We start from the raw sequence: 17,666 nt of genomic DNA on the forward strand, positions 1-17,666 counted from the left end.
TAAATGGATCACTAGTAGGGAAGGAGTTAAAAAGTGTGTATAAAGACACTTTTGGTTGAGCCAAACAAACATATTAATAATAGATGACCAATGTGCCTCTGTATGATGTAGGCTCTGTGAAATATTACAAAATGTTGTCTTCTACTTGTGAAATGCTTCAACAGAACCACATGCGTGAAGAGCACATCCCTAAGGACAACTCCATCTGTGTATTTCCAACCACAGCTCTATTGTAGATGAAAAGAATGTTAGGGGATCTTTGCAAGCCTCCTAATGGTTCAGTGGCTTCATCTAATGCTTCCCTCTAATTGGCCCTGCATTCAAGACACTCTGTCAGTGGTCTCCTTGCCACATTCAAATCTTTGGCAATCACAATACTACAAGGCCAAGGAAGAGTTTCCCAACAGACGTCAAAAAGAATTAGTAGCTTAAACTTTGATGGAGAGAGAAGATACTTGTGAGTGTAGGTCCCAGTGGTATTAGCAGATTATATACGGACAGTGAGAAAGCTTTGTCAGAAGTGGTTCATCAGCTGAAGAAAACAGAGCATGCAAAAATTGCAAAATACTTGGTCTGCAGAAAGCTTGCATTTCATTCTTTTGTTTCAGGATAAATTGGGGTTCCTCCTGAGGGATTCCAAAAATAGATGTCAATAATGAGGGAAAGCTACCTTCTACCACCAGAAATGGCAAAACAAAACAAAAGAAAAAGCCATGTCCCAGAGTTAGTATCTCTTCTTACTACTCAAGTTATCTGGATTACATTTTAAAAATCACATTTCATGTAAAGAAATTGCTTGCTTAAATAATTACTCTTCACAACAGGTTTGACCTAAGCCCAGAAGAGTGATTCTCTTTTTTAATGCAGTCACAATACCACAATCTAAGATCTAATGTAAGATCACACACACAGTTTTGTTATCTGCATTTCTACATTTCTCATGCTTTAAGCAATAGCATAACATATAATTTCAACATACTCCTTAATTTTCCCACATTTCAGTTTTCTCATCTGTAAATGAGAATATATTAATATCTGCCTCATTAAAGTAAGAATGATACAATGGAATTTGAAGTACAAGAGGATTTTGTTCCGAATTGTAACAATGATTGCTTTTTAAAATAATTAGAAAAGAAATTTTATGAGCTAAATAAGTTTTGGTGTGCTCACAAATAAATCACCTTCTGGAAGCCTTCTTCAAGATAGAATATTTAGTATTTCAATGTGGGGACAACGGAAAATGTAGATTATCCCAGCCTGGAAGAACCAGATGTGGGTGTCAAAAGATATTTCAATCATTTCACCATTGATTACTTGACATCCTTGTGGAAGAAGCTAATTAGGACCAATAATGCCAACAGGTGGAAGAACTGGGTGTTGGAGGAAGTCCACCTTTCCTCATGAGAACTAATCAACACTCATTAAGCAGAAATAACTTTCCCTCATAGTGAGAGATTCTAGATTCTAGTCACTCACCTAGAAGTACAACCTATAACCCATTATCAGTTCTGAATCATTTAGCCACAAATCAGTTACCAACAAATCAGCTATGCAATGTGCATGAACACTTTAGGGAGATCCAAAAGCTATTATTAAAGCCAAAGGATTTAATATTGTAATTTTTTGAAAATAAAAACTTCTCTGTTTAAACAATTTTACAGATGTATTCAAAGCAATAAATAAAACACTTAGGTTATAAAATATACTTTCTATATATGCATTAATTAGTTACATTAAAAGCTTATGAATCAGTTCCAATTTGGTACAGGGAAAAAAACTGGCCTTATGAAGAAAGCCCCTGCCTGGTGATATGCTAGTAAATAATTTAACAACTGGCCTGGGGAGCTTAAGGAGGATATTTCTATGATATAAACACTTCATAAAAAATTTTTAGCTACCAATATGATGTCACTGGATGTACAATTGGGAAGAGATACTCAATAGATAATGCTCTGTTATACAGAATTTCCACCATACAAACTGTATGTAAAATACATACCGTGTAGATGTAAAATAACCCCCAGAGCAGAGATACAATATACTGCAATAAAATCATTAGAAAATGTTGACTTTTAAATATGTATACTGTTGTTTTTAATATAATTTAATTATAAGTTTATATAGTTAATTTTTAATAAAGCTGTATTCAACAACTGGCTCACATGATTCCTGGAAACCTATCAGGAAGCTGTCCCCAGTTGGTACGAATCAGCTCCAGCCCATGACTGCCTCCATCTGCTGTTCACCATCCAGATTTAAAGCAAATGAATAGATGGAAATCAAAGCAAGTTTTACATGCTCAGAGACATTTAAGATTCAACAGGAGAGACTTCAGTATTGAAGCATCACACACATAACTGCTTTGGAGCGAACAATAGCTCTAGATGATTTCTTGAGGACCTCTTGAAGCTAAGAAATGTTACTTTTCATAAACTATAATTTGAAAGAACTTCATCAAGAATTTATATTTTAAATACAAATTTGATAAAGAATTATCATTAACAAACATTTACATCTCCCATTGTCTTAATTATGATCATTTACAGCTAGTTACCAGCCCAGGAAATATAACTTGAGTGTAGAGCATTCCTGTTTGTATCTTAATTAACCAATTTAACTAATCAACATCTGTAGCCTATGGCTCCCACATGCAAACTCTTATTATCTCTTATTATACTAGATATTAATCCATACCAAATTATTACTGTGTCTCTCATTACTGGAATAGAAACTTTCAGAAATACATTTATGACTTATCGTCACCCCTGTTGAGCTCATATCTCTTACGAGAAACTGATCACTAAAATCCTGTTTCAATACTTCTTGTAAATAAAGGAACAGAGCATTCTAAAGAATACTACTTTATGCAAAAAATGAAAGAAAAAAATCTAAAAAATGAATAATATCATTAACACTGCCATGATCTTCCCCTTGCTTCCCTTAACAATAAGCTATCTAATTCTTGCAATTAGAGCCCTTGTCAGTACTCCAGCTCCTGCCGCCCACCCACCTTCACCTTCATCTCCCTTTACCAATGGATAAATGTTTCTCCTCCAGTTCAATGAACTGCAGATGCTCTTACCAGTGTCAAACAGAACAGCAACCTACCTGTTCAAGTGTTTCACATTCTCCAACTTAAGTCAATGCCTTCACCTGACTTTTTTTTGTTTATAACTATGCTCATCTTAAAATATCTATTCTCCTATACTCTATCAAGACCTAAGGTAAGAATTTTCCATTATAGAGCATTCATAGCCTACCTTCCATTTTATTTCAATATCTTTGCAAAACATATCAAATTAAAAATATAAATTAGATAGTTTGTGCTATATGTCATTTGCTTGTACTGCCATTTAATTAGCATTTGGAATACTAATCATTGATGAAGTATTTTAGTCTAATATTCTATTCTGGCTGTAGATGCATGTTCACACACATTAACACTAATTAGTTTTAATGTGGAATAAAAGCATGAATTTTTGATGCACCTGAGAAAGAAGCTATACCAAATACAACCTTACCAAGTATTTGCCAAATAGTCTTCCTAAAATTGACCTCAAAGCATCCACTAATTGTTTGGAAAATCTCTCCTCTTTTTCAAAATTAATGTTACTTTAAAGTGTAACATAGAAAGTATTATAAGAAAATCGAAATAAGCAATAAAGAATAATTTGTGGTTTTCTTTTTAACTTCTCATTGGTGTCCAAAATACTATAAATCTTAACTTCCACATTATTAATCAGCTTTATTTTAAAAATAAGTAATATATTTATTCTCCCATTCCATATCATCTGCACAATGTTATTAATCAGCCAACTCTCAACATGTAAAGCCAAAAGGCACCAATACTCCAGCACTATGCCCACTATACCCTTCGTGCAAGCAGAGCAAGTGCTGAATTTCTGTGTAACACATGAACACCTTTGTGCAGTGTACAGAGTGCACAAACTAATATTAAGGCCTTGGGCCAAATACACTCTACTTGTCTCCTGGATTCTTCAATGTTGCCGATCTGCTGTTTGCTCCAGTTTTCTTCCTCACACTATTTTGGTTTCATCCAGATACCAGGGCCTTGGAAAAAAGGGAAGGTCTATGTCTCTCTAGCTCAGTAACATCTTGTCTGTCATCTTTTTCCCAAAGCATCCCAATTTTGTGTTTTCCATTCTGATTTTTATTTTTATTTTTAATGAGTGATTTGTATTAAGTGCTTATAAACCTTATTCTTCTTTTCTTTTCTTTTTTTTTTTTTTTTTTAGACAGCGTCTCACTCTGTCCCCAAGGCTAGAGTGCAGTGGCACCATTAAGGCTCACTGCAGCCTCGAACTCCTGGGCTCAACTGATCCTCCTCCCATCTCAGCCTCTCAAGTAGCTGTGACTACAGGCACAGACCACCACAACCGTCTATATTTTATTTTTGTTTCCTTTTTTGGAGAGGTGGGGTCTCCCTGTCTTTCCAGGGCTGGTCTGGAATTCCTGGGCTCAAGGGATCCTCCCACCCCAGCCTCTCAAAGTTTGGGGATTACAGGTATGAGACACTATGCCTAGCCAATCTGATTCTTTAAGCAAGAGGCATTTCATCTTCACCTGATGAAAACAATTGCCTAAGGAAATAGTTCAAATATACACATGTAGATTTGTTCATTTTCCTGATCACTCATCAAAACTTCTGCAAAGAAACCATGCAATGTTTTTATTAATGTGTATTTTGTCCCTAATGCCAAAATATTAAGTACTATTGGCTCATTTTTTAAGCATATAATATTTGAAATTCCTTTCTTATATAATCTGGATAACTGTTCCAATCCTAGAGACCAAAAACATACATTGCTACAACACAGGTACAATTTGTGAGAGAAAGGTAAAAAATTAAAATAAAATAAAATAAGTAGTTCATGTTTTAAAAGCAAAGACTATTGATGTTCTGGGGATAGAAAAAAATTTAGTTCCCAAAATCTTATGATAAAGATTATTCTCCTAAGGAAAAAAAATAAAAGGACTAGGCAAAGCAAAAATCTATATGTAAGTAACCAGAATGAAAATGATTTGATTAAAATGGAGAACATAATTTGAAAAAAACAAAAGCAATTCATTGTTTTATAAAGAAGAAAAACTCAGGTATATATAAATACTTATTTCTATTTCAGTGAATTTTGTTCATCTCCATTTTCTTAGTTTTACAACCTTGAAATTTGCTTCAAGAAGCCTGAACTACATATGTTCAAGGGTGTGAATATGTGTTGTTCATGAAATAGAAATCTGTCCCTATGGAACTGAGGATGCAGACCTGGAGAAGTAAGAAATAATTCTGTATTGGTAAGGCATTCAATGGCAGCTTACAGAGACATTCTTTTTTTTTTGAAGAGGAGTGACAGAATGAAGTTTCCACTTAAGATTAATCAGGCATTGTAGAGAGTGAATTCAATACATCTCTTGGCAGGGCAAGCAAGCTAAAGGGGGAATTTGGGAAAGGAGGTTTCAACCTAAAGAATTAAAAACAAATTAGATTTCAACCTAAAGAATATGAAGTATTAGTTAATAAAATAAAAGGTGAAATAAGTAACTGAAGCTTAAGAGAGAAAAGGTCTGATAGATGTTATAAATTTGATAGTTATATGTCAGGGAGGCTTAATTCATGAGAATTGCAGAACTTTCTTATGAATACTTACTAGAAGGACATATTCAAACCAATGCTGATCAGGGTTACAAATGCAAGGACTCTAGTTTGAGATCTACTACACAGCATAGTGACTATAGTTAATAATACTGTATTGTATATTTCAAAATTGCCAAGGGAGTAAATTTCAAATGTCTTGCCACAAAAAAATGATATGTGAGGTGATGAATGTGTTAATTAGCTTGTTTTAATTATTCCACATTTTATGCATATATCAAAACATCAAATTACCTCATTTGTATAATAAGGTATATACTATTATTATTTGTCAATTAAAAATAAATATAAGAAATTTGGTTTGTAAAGCAGAGAAACAGGAACATTCCTCAGCCTCACAAATATGGTCTAAAATCATTTTAGTGTGTCCTCTAGAAGGAATGTTGAAACCATTTACTTCAAGTAAACCTTGAAACCATGCAGTATGAGCCCTGAGGCACTTTTATAAAAGCACAGTGATCTTTACTGTCCTGAACTAAAGAAATGGATGCAATGTCTAAAGGGGCTGTGAGGGGGCACCTCACCCACTTCCTCCTGGGGCTTCTATCTGGACTCCCTCTCCAGACCAGGCTCTGAACCTGACCCAGCCTACGACCTAAAAGAGCAGAGAGCCTACTGCAGATACACCAGATGCTACATGTGCAGAGGACAGGCAGTCTCAGTGACTGACCTATTCAGGATGGGAAACACAACACTCCCTCTGATACAGACCACAGCCCTTGAAGAGCCTGTTAGGATGATTCCATGCTATCATAGACAATTACGTTTCCATAAGAGAAGCAACTCTTCTAAAACTTTATTTATTTACTTATTTGTTTGTTTATTTATTTAGGGACAGAGTCTTGTTCTGTCACCCAGGCTGGAATACAGTGGCACGATCATAGCTCATTGCAGCTTTCACCTCCTGAGCTCAAGCAGTCCTCCCACCTCAGTCTCCAAGGAGGCAAGTATTCATCTTACTGTTTGGTTATTTTTTTTTTAATTTTTTTTTGTAGAGACGGGGTCTCACTTTGTTGCCCAGGCAGGTCCCAAACTCCTGGCCTCAAGTGATCCTCCCACCTCAGCCTCCCACAGTGCTGGATTATAGGCATGAGGCACCACACCCAGTATCTGTCCTAAAATCTTAAAAACTAAGGACATTTAGAGTGGCAACTCAGCTAACTCTGCTCTCAACTGACCTTCAGAAATTGGGTTTGCTCCTAATAGCCTTAAGAAGTATCCACAGTCTTTTCTCTTCAAGTTCTTCTGACCCAGGTAACTCTTCATTTGAGTAAATGTTCCCAAACCTTGATCTACCTCAAAATCATGCAAGGAGCTTTCAATAATTTGAGACTCTCGAGCCCTTCTCCAAAATATTTCTATCCAGTAGATCCTGGTGAGCCTGAGCCACTGTTGTTCAGAAGCTCCCCCGAGTGATTCTGATACTGCTGATCCAAAGACTCCCATGAGGGCAGCACTGTCCAGGAGTCCTCAGGCCTGGCCTGTTGCCTCTGGTGGCCTAAGAACTTAACCCTTTGACTCTAATTATTCCTGCCATGTCATGGTCTCAACCTTCTGCCACCCATAAGTCCAAATCCATATGCACATTGAACATAAGCACTTCTTTCACCATTTAAGTGGTTTTAATTAAACCTAGGTTTGTTCTACCTTAAAACATACTCCAGACTAGCTCTCTTTCTGTATTAAGTTCCTAGAGTTTCCTTGTATCACAACCAAGTGGCTTAAAACAAGAGGAGCAACTTATCTCACAGTTCTGGAGGCTAGAAATCCAAAATCCAGGTGTCAGCTGGGCCTACTCCCTCTGAAGCCTGTAGGGGACTCCCTCTGAAGCCTGTAGGGGACTCCCTCCTTGCCTCTCCCTGGCTTCCATGGGTTTGCCAGCAATCCCTGGCTCACTCCAATCCTCAGTCTTCATGTGGCACCTTGGAAAAAAGGGAAGGTCTACTGTCTCTCTAGCTCAGTAACATCTCGTCTGTTATCTTTTCCCCAAAGCATCCCAATTGCGTGTTTTCCATTCTGATTTTTATTTTTATTTTTATTTTTATTTTTAATGAGTGACTTTTATCTCTCTGTGTCTTCTCAGTGTCTTTCCTCTGTGCTTTTCTTTCTTTGTGTCAAATTTCCTGGTTTTAATGCCATCAGTCATAAGAAATTAATGGCTTCATTTTAGCTTAATAACCTCTATAAAAACCACATTTCCAAATAAAATCACATTCTGAAGGATGGGGAGTTAGGACTTCAATGTATCTTTTTGGAGGACAAAATTCTTCCCATAACACTCTTCTCAGCAGTTTGCTGTCAGTGTTCTGTTATTTACTCAATTATTCATAAAAACAAAATGCTCTGTTAACTGAAGGGTCTATGTCATTTATTACAACTAATCCATGTTAACTGTATTAATGTTAACGCTAATTTAAATGACTGCTTAGTACTTTACTAAACATTTAATAAAATTATTTGTTAATTAATTCTCATTAAATAAAATGCCTTTCCTGCTGTACCATGATTTACATGCCATGGAAATCACTTCTTATGTTGACTTTGCTTCCACAGACCTGGATTCCTAGGACAGAATACAAAAGTATGACAATTCATGTATTTTTATTAAAATGATAGTTTTGCTCTTAACCTCTCAAAAAAAATCAAAAGATATAATTTGATAATAATCATTTATTGGCGTATATCCTTTTTATTACTAATGATTCCAGCTCTATGTTTTTTTTTGTTTTGTTTTACTTTTATCTTGAAATGTCAGCCCTATTTTTAAAGTAAGTTGATTCTTTCCAACCTCTTCTTCTGTATCCTTTGCTGGCTCCTTGTTCTCTACTCACCTTGTATTAAGTCGTGTTTTCGGTTCTAGTCTCAACTACGTACTGTCTCTCCCAAGGTGATCTCATCCAGGGCTTTTTAAATAACAATATTGTTCATGAGTCTTAATTCTAAATATGCAGTCTAGGCTTGCCCTCTGGGTTCCACACTCATGTACCTGACAGCTACTTGGCCTCAAGTCTCAGAATCTTAAAGTATCTAAAACAGAACCCTTATGTATCCAAACACATCTGCTAGACCTACACACACACACACACACACACACACACACACACACACACGATACCCAAGCACAGCAATTCATTTTGTTACTCATGTTGTAACCCTTCAGTATTGGCTAACGCAGAATGGTTTCAATACCAGTCACAGTATAACTCAAGTCTCATTAGTAGACAAAATTTGAATTTCACTAACCTTTAAGTTTCACTAACTTTAAGTTTCATAACATGAACCACGGTATTGAAATAAAGAAAGAGAATGGAAACAAAATGATTAATAATTATATTGCAGAGGAGAAGAAAAGAACTATTAAAACCATGTCAAAGCCAAAGTATCAGTATAAATACATAGTAAAAGAAATATATTTCAGCATTCTCTGTCCAATATCTATGACAGGTGAGCTGCACCTTTCATAGTGCTTAGTTTTTTAAAAACATGTTACCACAGCTACACCACCCCCCTACAGACACCTCTTAACACATTTATCTCAGCATTCTAGTGTCATAGGTGCTTTGCTCACAGATGGTTTGAATGTGTTATGGAAAGAAAGTTAACTAAACTTCGTTTCCACTGTGAGAAAAAAATGCTGGTTTTCTTTAATCTGAGAGAATGTTCTCTATTTATTTATTTACTTATGTATTTCTTTCTTTTTAGATAGAGAGTGTCACTCTGTCTCCCATGTTGGAGTGCAGTGGTGGCATCATAGTACACTGCAGTCTCGATCTCCTGGGCTCAAGCGATCCTCCCACCTCAGCTTCCCAAGTAGCTGGGACTAGAGCCACAAGTCACCATGCCTGGCTAAAATTTTTTAAAATTTTTTGTAGAGATGAGGTTTCGCCATGTTGCCCAGACTGATCTGGAACTCCTGGACTCAAGCAATCCTCCTACCAAAGTGCTAGGATTACAGGCATAAGCCACTGTACCCAGTCAGATGTTCTCTACAATAAAAAATATACATCTATGAGTAAGAAGCTGCCTATTTTCTCTAAATCTGGTAGGGTTTCTGGTACCACAGACATGTCCAGTGAGAGTTTTCAGTTTTGTTTCCCTTATTCCTAGGTCTAATAGTAATAAGGCTTTCACCTTGAAGTGATGAAAGGTGCAACGAACGTCCATGGGTAATAATAACATCCTGAGACGAAGTTGTGTTGAACATGCCGGAGTCTGACCTCTGTGAGGTTGGGAAGATGTCTAAAGCTCTGTGGGAACAATGCCTGCCAAAATTAGTGCAGCGCTTCACTGAGGCTACTCTCAGAAAATGGCTCTGAAATGAGATGTGGCATGTCCGACTTTGAAACCATGCAATTAAGGCTTATTTAAACGTGGTACCTGAAAAGAATGTGCTAAAAGCATATGATCAAGTGTTTCTTTTTATGTATAGATTACACATATCTTATGATAAGTATACACAGTATTATAAAACAAGCAAAACTGAAAGTATCCTTACAAAAAAAATGTACTTAAAAGCTCTTGGATGACTAGATGAATCAGTGACACACTAACAAATCACTTCTTTAAAAAAAAATTATTTCACATAGTTTTTGATGGGCCTGTATTCATACTTTTTACTTTCTCTTTAATTTCATCTAGGAAAATCAGGAGGATCACAAATGGAAACCATGAGGCAAACATCTTGAGGGCAGAAGCCTGGAGAAAAACTAATGATGAAAGACAGAGCAGTAGAGTGAAAAAAGTAGAAAATGACTGAGATTTTGCAAACCAAAGCTCATCCACAGATACTAGCTTGAAAAGGATATATTTTCTCCAAGTAAATTTCCCATTTGAATTTTTATTTTCCCACTCCACACAGTAGTTCAGATGAAATGGGAATAAGATAATGAAAAGCTTTTATTTGTTTCTTTAACTTTTAGGAGGAACTAATGTACCATCTACGTGATGACCTCCCAGTTAAGCCTTAGTCATGAGCATGTAGATTGTCTTCAGCAGATGTGTTCTCCCAACACTGTCCCCTTTCAACACCCTCACTAGTTCACTGCCTCATAATCTCCATTGTCTGACAGTTGGTGGAAGCAGAACAAATCATAAAAGGGCAAAAAAAACCAGTTGGTTTCAGTAGAAAGTGCACCAGATCTGGGAAACAGGGATCCCTACCCTATCATATGCTGAAGCAGGCTTATATGAGCTCAGAGTTAGAATTGGTTTTGTTAGATTTTTAGGAATTTTGTGAGCCAGTTGTTAAATACAGCCATTATTAAAAATTAAATTATGCAAACTTAAATTTAAAGAAATCCTACTAAAAACCAAGGTACTGAATAGTTAACAGTTATTCCTTCCTAATTATTTTGCTGTGTTTTACTTTACCAATGCTTTTGAGGTTATGCTATATAAAGTATACTTGAAATTGGTCATGATGGGAGTATTTACACCAAAGAATTTGGCAAACCCCACAAATCAGTGGTTGCTTACTGTTTTGTTGATTGTCTAGGCTTTTTAAATAATGGAGAAATATTTCAAATAATGCATATTAAACCTAAAAGTGTGTCATGTCTATAGACATTACATTGTCAATAGCTATTAAAGAAACTGAGGAAATAATTTTTAAGTATTTAAAAACTATTATCCAATTTAGCCAAGAATCTTTTCATGTAATTGATGAAGTAAAGTTCTAATATTTTCTTCAAATTTTCACTTTCCTCTTTTTTCTTAAAGCATACAAAAATATTCACCAGCATTCATGTCAGATTTATAAAACCAAGAGTTAAACTCAGCAAAAAGATTCTTCCAAAATTAAATGGCTGTATGGAATTCACACTAAAGACTATTACATATTTTTCTATTGCTATCATTTGTCAACAGAGAGCCACACATCTTTTACATAAAGAAGATTATCTTGTATGATATTATAATGTAATATATACATGTGTTTTGTTTTGTTTACAATCCAGTTGTTAAATGCTTACCATCACCTCAATATTTCTACCATCCAAAAACTATTGATTATGGAAAAACTGTTTAACTCTATGAATATCAACTTCCTCACCTGCAAACAAATGAAATGAGTATCTACCTCACAGGATAGTTTTAAAAGTCAAAATAAATGTTTATGTCAAAGCCCTGTATGGATTGCAAATGTTATGTATTATCAAAAATTCAGCAAATATGTTTCAGCTCCTAATATGAGCTCTAAGAATTTGCAGAGTTTGTAAAGATCACTAATACTGTGGTCCCTACCCTCAAGTTGCTTACAATCTAGTGGTGAGAAATATGTGTAAATAACTTAAAATTATTTAAGAGTGTATCAAATGTTTTATAACAGAGGTAAAAGCGAAGTGCTATGAGATTACAGGGATATAAGGGATTTTACCTGGAGTACCAAGGAAGGCTTCATTAAAAAATGGAATTTTAAGATAAGCTTTGACAAATAAGTTGCACTTGTATCAACTGAGAAAGTGGAAAGAGGGGGCATGCTTGGCTGATGGATGAAATCTCAAAAACATTATCATCACAACGCCTGTTAAGAAAATCACAATTGCATTGATAAATCTGCTATATAAAAACCTTACTTGTTATTTCCATGTAAAATAGAAATTAGGCATTATAGATTATGCAATCCAGCGTGCCTATCTATAATCTTACATTGAATCAAGGGTTGACTCAATGTTTAGTCAGTTTTTCCAACTTATAAGCCATGTCCATTTCTGAAAACCAAAATACAAATCAAGCTCCTACCTTCTTTTCTTAGTGAAAGAAAACATTCATATTGTTTTAAATTTTTAAAATTATTTTTCAAGAAAACTATAAAATATGTTTGATTCAAGTATTTCACACGACAGAAGGCACTATCCAATAGGCTTAAAAAGTCACTGATTTCAAACCTACGAATACATAAATTATGCATGCATTATGTGAACAATGAAGGGCACATCCAAAGTGAGGTTTTCATGGGAGACTGGAACACTGAGGCAAGAGAAAAGTGAAAACATTCTAAGGCCTTCATGTAAACAAGGACTGACTACTAAAAAGCACGATTTTATCCCTCAGTTAATAAGTCTTGCAAGGGATGACACGAAAGTTCATTGCAAGCTTTTTCCTTCGCTTGTCAAAATATACTAGATTTATATTTGTGACTCGAAAAAAAATACAATGCTTCGAAGAAAGCTTGGCAGAGCACTCAGAATCTGTCTTAAGTATAACGCAAGGGAGATGTCTATTAATCTCTCACACACAAAAGTCTGACTCAAAAGGTCTGTGGCCTTGACCTCAAGTGACCATGGAATAGACCACAGAGCCAGTCCAGGATCCAAAGGGATTAAGAGGAGCATTTGCTCTGCTCTGAAAGGCCCTTTTTTCCCCACTCTAGTTTCTAACTTCCCATTACACACACTCCCTCTGCAAGGCACCGCGCCAGTGGGGCCGGTTCACTCTGTTCTCTCCTTGATGACAGCTGTCAGTCTGTCGCCGCCTGAACATGCAACATTTCAACAAAATCCAAAGCGGAACTGGAAAGGCAGGGGCTGAGGCACACAGCCTGATCTCCTTCCTGGAGGTCCCAGCCTCCTTAACCATCACTTTTCAACCTGCTGAAGGTTAAGAACCACCTCACTCTTCACTAACAGAGTTGAGGCAGCTTCTGTCTCCTCAGAACCTGGGCATTCCCACACAGTGTAACTAAGCAACATTCTTGGAAATCATCCTAAGAAGAAAGAGCCCGCAAGTCCCCGTGTAACTTCAGCACGAACGCGGAGGGTGCTAAAGCCAGGTGTCGGATCAAGGGGCGGGAAAATCGCTTACTCCCCCGGCGCCTGGAGAGCAACCCCTGGACCGCGTGGCGACGCCCGGCGGGAGCGCGGCAAACCCCAGCGCACGGGACCCGGGGTGAGACCGCGCCCTCCTGCAGGGCAGGGGCGACCCGGCGAGTGCCCGCGGCTGGAGAGCAGTGCGAGCCCAGCCGGGAGATGGGGAGAGTGGGAGCCGGGCGGAGCGCCCTGTTCACCCGTTCGCCCTTTGACTGGAGCTGTGGAACCGCAGAGGGAGTCGGAGAGGCCGGTCCTGGAGCAGGGACCTGTCCTGGGGCAGGGGCGCTCGGGGCACTCACCAACTGCAGCGCGCAGAGGCAGATGAGCGAGCAGCGTCCGGTGCAGCAGCCCATGGTGCCGGCAGCGTCCGAGCGGCGCTGACTGCCGGGGATCCGCGTCCTCCGCCGCTGCTGCCTCCTGACTCCGGAGTAGTCCCCGCTCGGCCCAGCCCAGGCTCCCCGGCCCCGCGGCCGCCGCTCGCGGCTCCTGGGCTCGGGGCTCGCGCCCGCCTTTGTTAGTTTCCCGGCGGGGCGGGCCGAGGTCAGTGCGGCGCGCACGACCCGAGCGTCTGGCGGGGGTCCCTGCGTCCCACTGTGCAGGTCTGCTTCTTGGGGAGGGGGAGCCAGGCGGGCGGGGCCGGGGGTTGGAAGGAGGCTACAGATGGCGAGTGGGTGAATGTCTGTTTAGGGGAGGGGAGTATGTAGGAGGTGGGCGTCTGGAAACTGGAGTGGGCTGTCTGGGTCCGGGTGTGTGTGTGTGTGTGTGTGTGTGGTGGGAAGGGAAGAATGAAAGGGAGTGCCGCTGGGGAGGATCGGCCTGTCTAGTTAGGAGTCTTTGGGGAGAAAGGAACAGGGACAGAGTAAAGAGAATGAATATGAATGAGCGTGAATTAGGGCGGCCGGCGGCGATGGAGACCCTGGTTGACCGGTGTAACTGGGTAGACCCAGCTGGGCTTTCTCGCTGAGGGTCGTGCTGGGGGTTGGGAGGGTGGTCGGACGCGTTTCCAAGGGACGGGACACGGCTTAGTTGAGCTGCCCCAGAGGTGGCGAGGATGGGAGTTGGGATAGCTTGGGTTCGGGGGAGGAAGGGCCGGGACGCGAGACACCCAGGGTGGGCGGGCGCCGCGGAGCGCAAGGCCCAGCTCCGGAACCTGCCCGGATGCTAGAGGGCCGGCGAGCGCTGCGCGGGTGAGTCTGTTCAGCCGGCTCTGGGCACGCAGCTCGGGGGTCTCCCAGCCGAGCTTGCTTCTGCCCGCCGCAGCCGGTTGCCTGGAGGGCGCCCCTGCTGGAGTCTGAAAGGGAAAGTTGGACAGAGTTGGTTGGCAAGGGGCGCTGCGGCGGAGCGATGCACCCGCCCAGGGCGCCGGGACTAGCCAGGACGCCGGGACTAGCCAGGACGCCGCGGAGTGACCTGGCTTAGCCTTCTTACCTCACAGACCCTTTGAAATCCTCACCGGGAGTGAGAAAAGAGAAGTCGAGGAAGAAGAAGATGCGTAGCTTTTTCTAGAAATGGAGGAGATTTCCGGAATAGGTATAAATATATCTTCACAGAAATAAATTGAGAAGGATTTGGGAAGAAGATCTCGGATAGTTAAGATACGGACAAACTCTGTGTGAATCCTGTGGAAACTCTCCTGCTCTCTCCCACTTAATAAAACAGAGCGGAGGCGTTCTGCAGAGGATGAAATTTCATCAGGGCTCGAAGACAGATTTTATGGGCGCATTTGTTGTACCTGGTGGAACTGCGCAAGGAGCTCAAAAGCACACCAGAACAGGGAACAAGCTTGCAGGCCAATTATCTCGGAAAAGGCTGTTTTCAGAATTTGGCAAAGAAACTCTGTTTCTAGCCCACTGCTGCCCTCCTGGGTTCTTGGCGGTAGGTTGGTAAGAAAAGGCAAGACATCTTTGCGTTATTAATACTTCCACTCCAGACATGGAAACTGCTCAAGCCGTTAGTTCAGGCGTTAAAAGCAGTCCTATTTTTATTTTTATCCTTTCTGAAACGTTTCTTCAGGATCTATGTTTATAATTTAAGACGGTTATCATTCCCAAGGAAGTCTGCACATCTTTGAAATTCTAGTAGGGACACATGAATAACCTCAGGATTTGGGTTAATAAAAGGGTCAAGAACATTCATTGTTTACATTCCACCTCTATTATTATCATGGAGAAGGGAGAAGTCCAGTCAGAACTCCTTCTTCTTTTTTAATCCAAGCTTTAAGATATCAGTGATCAAGGATCATGTGAGCACGCTGCCTTTATGCACAATGCACATACTCGTCATCATTCTTGATGGATGAAAATAATAGGAAAAAAATGAACACTGACAAGTAGTTTAGCATGTAGAAAAGGACATTGCAGATCATCTCAGGCCATTGACCCCTCTAAAAGCTGTAGGAAGCGGCTGAAAAGTGAGAGGACATGAACAAGTCTTCTATCTATAACTTCCAGAAATTGTTGTAACCTCTTCATCTCCAGAGACTTGTGATGAATGATGGTAATAAAAATACTGACACTTCCTTCTCTCCAAATTACGTATGTTTACCCCAGTATACTTTGTCATGATTTTATTTATTTGAGAAGTACCATATTAGCAGCTAACCTGCACTGGGTCCTTGCCAGGTGCCATACACCCATCTAAGTACTTTATGTGTGTTCACTCATTTAATCATCACTGCAACCTCATGGGGTGGGTGTTGTGAGCATCACCAATGAAAAGACAGGGAAACAGGAGGAGGGGCTCCCCTGGCTGCTAAACCAGGAAGAGGAATGCAAAGCCAGGGAATGTGACTCTAGAGCTCCTGGATTTACATATTCCCTATGCTGCCTCTGAAACTTGGGACACAAATAGCAGTTACCCACAGGGAAGCTAGCTGTTCCCTCATAAGCAGGTGTAATAATGTACATTGATCTAACATTCAGTTAGTACCACCCATGTGGTATGATTTCAGGAGACCAGGAGGATCCCTTGTACCTCTCCCTTTCCCATTGCTGCCTTTACTGATAGCCTCAAATTGGAGTTTCTTCTTTGTGTAATTTAAGACGTTGAAAAATGCATTTGTACTAAATGCATTTAAACAAGAAACAAAGATAACACAATGCTAATAAGAAGTCTAGAAATTGTGTGAAGCTACCTTCATTTCTCTCTGCAATCTCTTATTCTCATTTTCTAAATTGTATTACATGCTGAACTAAAAATCTTTCTCCCTTCCTTTTTTTCCTTCTTTTCTCCATCCTTCCCTCAAATACTTCTTACAAGTTCACTTCTTAATTGCTTCTATGCAAAGGGCTGTGCTAGTTGCCTGCTCTGCAAAGGTAAATGATACCACTCCCTCTCTTCCCCTCAAGGGCTTACAGGTGGGAAGGGAGAGCAGCTGCAGGCATAAAGTAGCACTGCCTCTGAAAGAGGTTAGTGCCAACTGCTGTCATTAAGTTTTCTTCCTGTGAGAGTTAGAGAAGGTTTAAAAGAGGAATTACCAGTCTCTTGGGGAGAGGAAATGAGACTAAAAAATGACAGCAATGGAAAGGATGGGGCCTGGACAGGAGTTCGGTAAAACCAACTGTAGAGGAAATAATCTAAGTAGAACAGCCCATCAGCTATATGGCTGTTCATGCTGCTTCTTGGCCATAGAATCTCAGAGAAGCCATTTTGCTCCCCTGTGAACCCTATTTTCCCCATACATTAAGTGGGTGTGATAAAAATGACTTGCCCCAGAGGGCTAAGCCTTAGCATTTGCCCCTTGCCTGTCTCTGTGGAGTTTACAACCTTGGCTCATGCAGGTCTCAGCCTCATGTCACATCCCATGGAGGCCTTTACTCAACAGGCCTTCTAAAATAATACTCCAGCCACTCTATTTTTCTTCAAACTGATTGTTTGCTTACTGTGTGATTTCCTGTCTCCCCAACTCAAATGCAAAGCTGTTTCCCCAGTGCTTATAACAGTAGTTAAATTCAATATTTGTTGCATGAAGAACAATGTGTGTACATTTTTAGCATAATACTTCATCCATCATGTTGAACATATATGTATACATGCACATATATAGTATGTAGTGAGTATTAAACATATGTATACACACACACTCCTTAATGCCATGTGACTCTGTGTGTTTGTTTTGTTTTGGTCTCATGCCTATCTCTTCTATGTCTTTATTTCTTGGTGAAATTCCTTTTGAGAAACTTCAGTCCTAT

General features: G+C 39.6%; 1 protein-coding gene across 5 annotated transcripts in view; it reads right to left on the minus strand.

Moving 5' to 3' along the window:
- Positions 1-17,666, minus strand: part of NKAIN3 (sodium/potassium transporting ATPase interacting 3) — a 1,176,366-nt gene that overhangs the window by 696,309 nt on the left and 462,391 nt on the right. For all 5 annotated transcript variants that reach the window (XR_008658960.2, XM_055286253.2, XM_055286250.2 and 2 more), the window contains exon 1: positions 13,776-15,342. Coding sequence is in view for 4 of the 5 variants with exons in the window: in XM_055286253.2 (XP_055142228.1) it covers positions 13,776-13,829 (54 nt within the window). In the remaining variant the exon portion in view is untranslated. Of the gene's footprint in view, positions 1-13,775 lie in introns of those variants that run through there.

Source organism: Symphalangus syndactylus, chromosome 7 (assembly GCF_028878055.3).
Source record: "Symphalangus syndactylus isolate Jambi chromosome 7, NHGRI_mSymSyn1-v2.1_pri, whole genome shotgun sequence".
Classification (NCBI taxonomy): Eukaryota; Metazoa; Chordata; class Mammalia; order Primates; family Hylobatidae; genus Symphalangus; species Symphalangus syndactylus.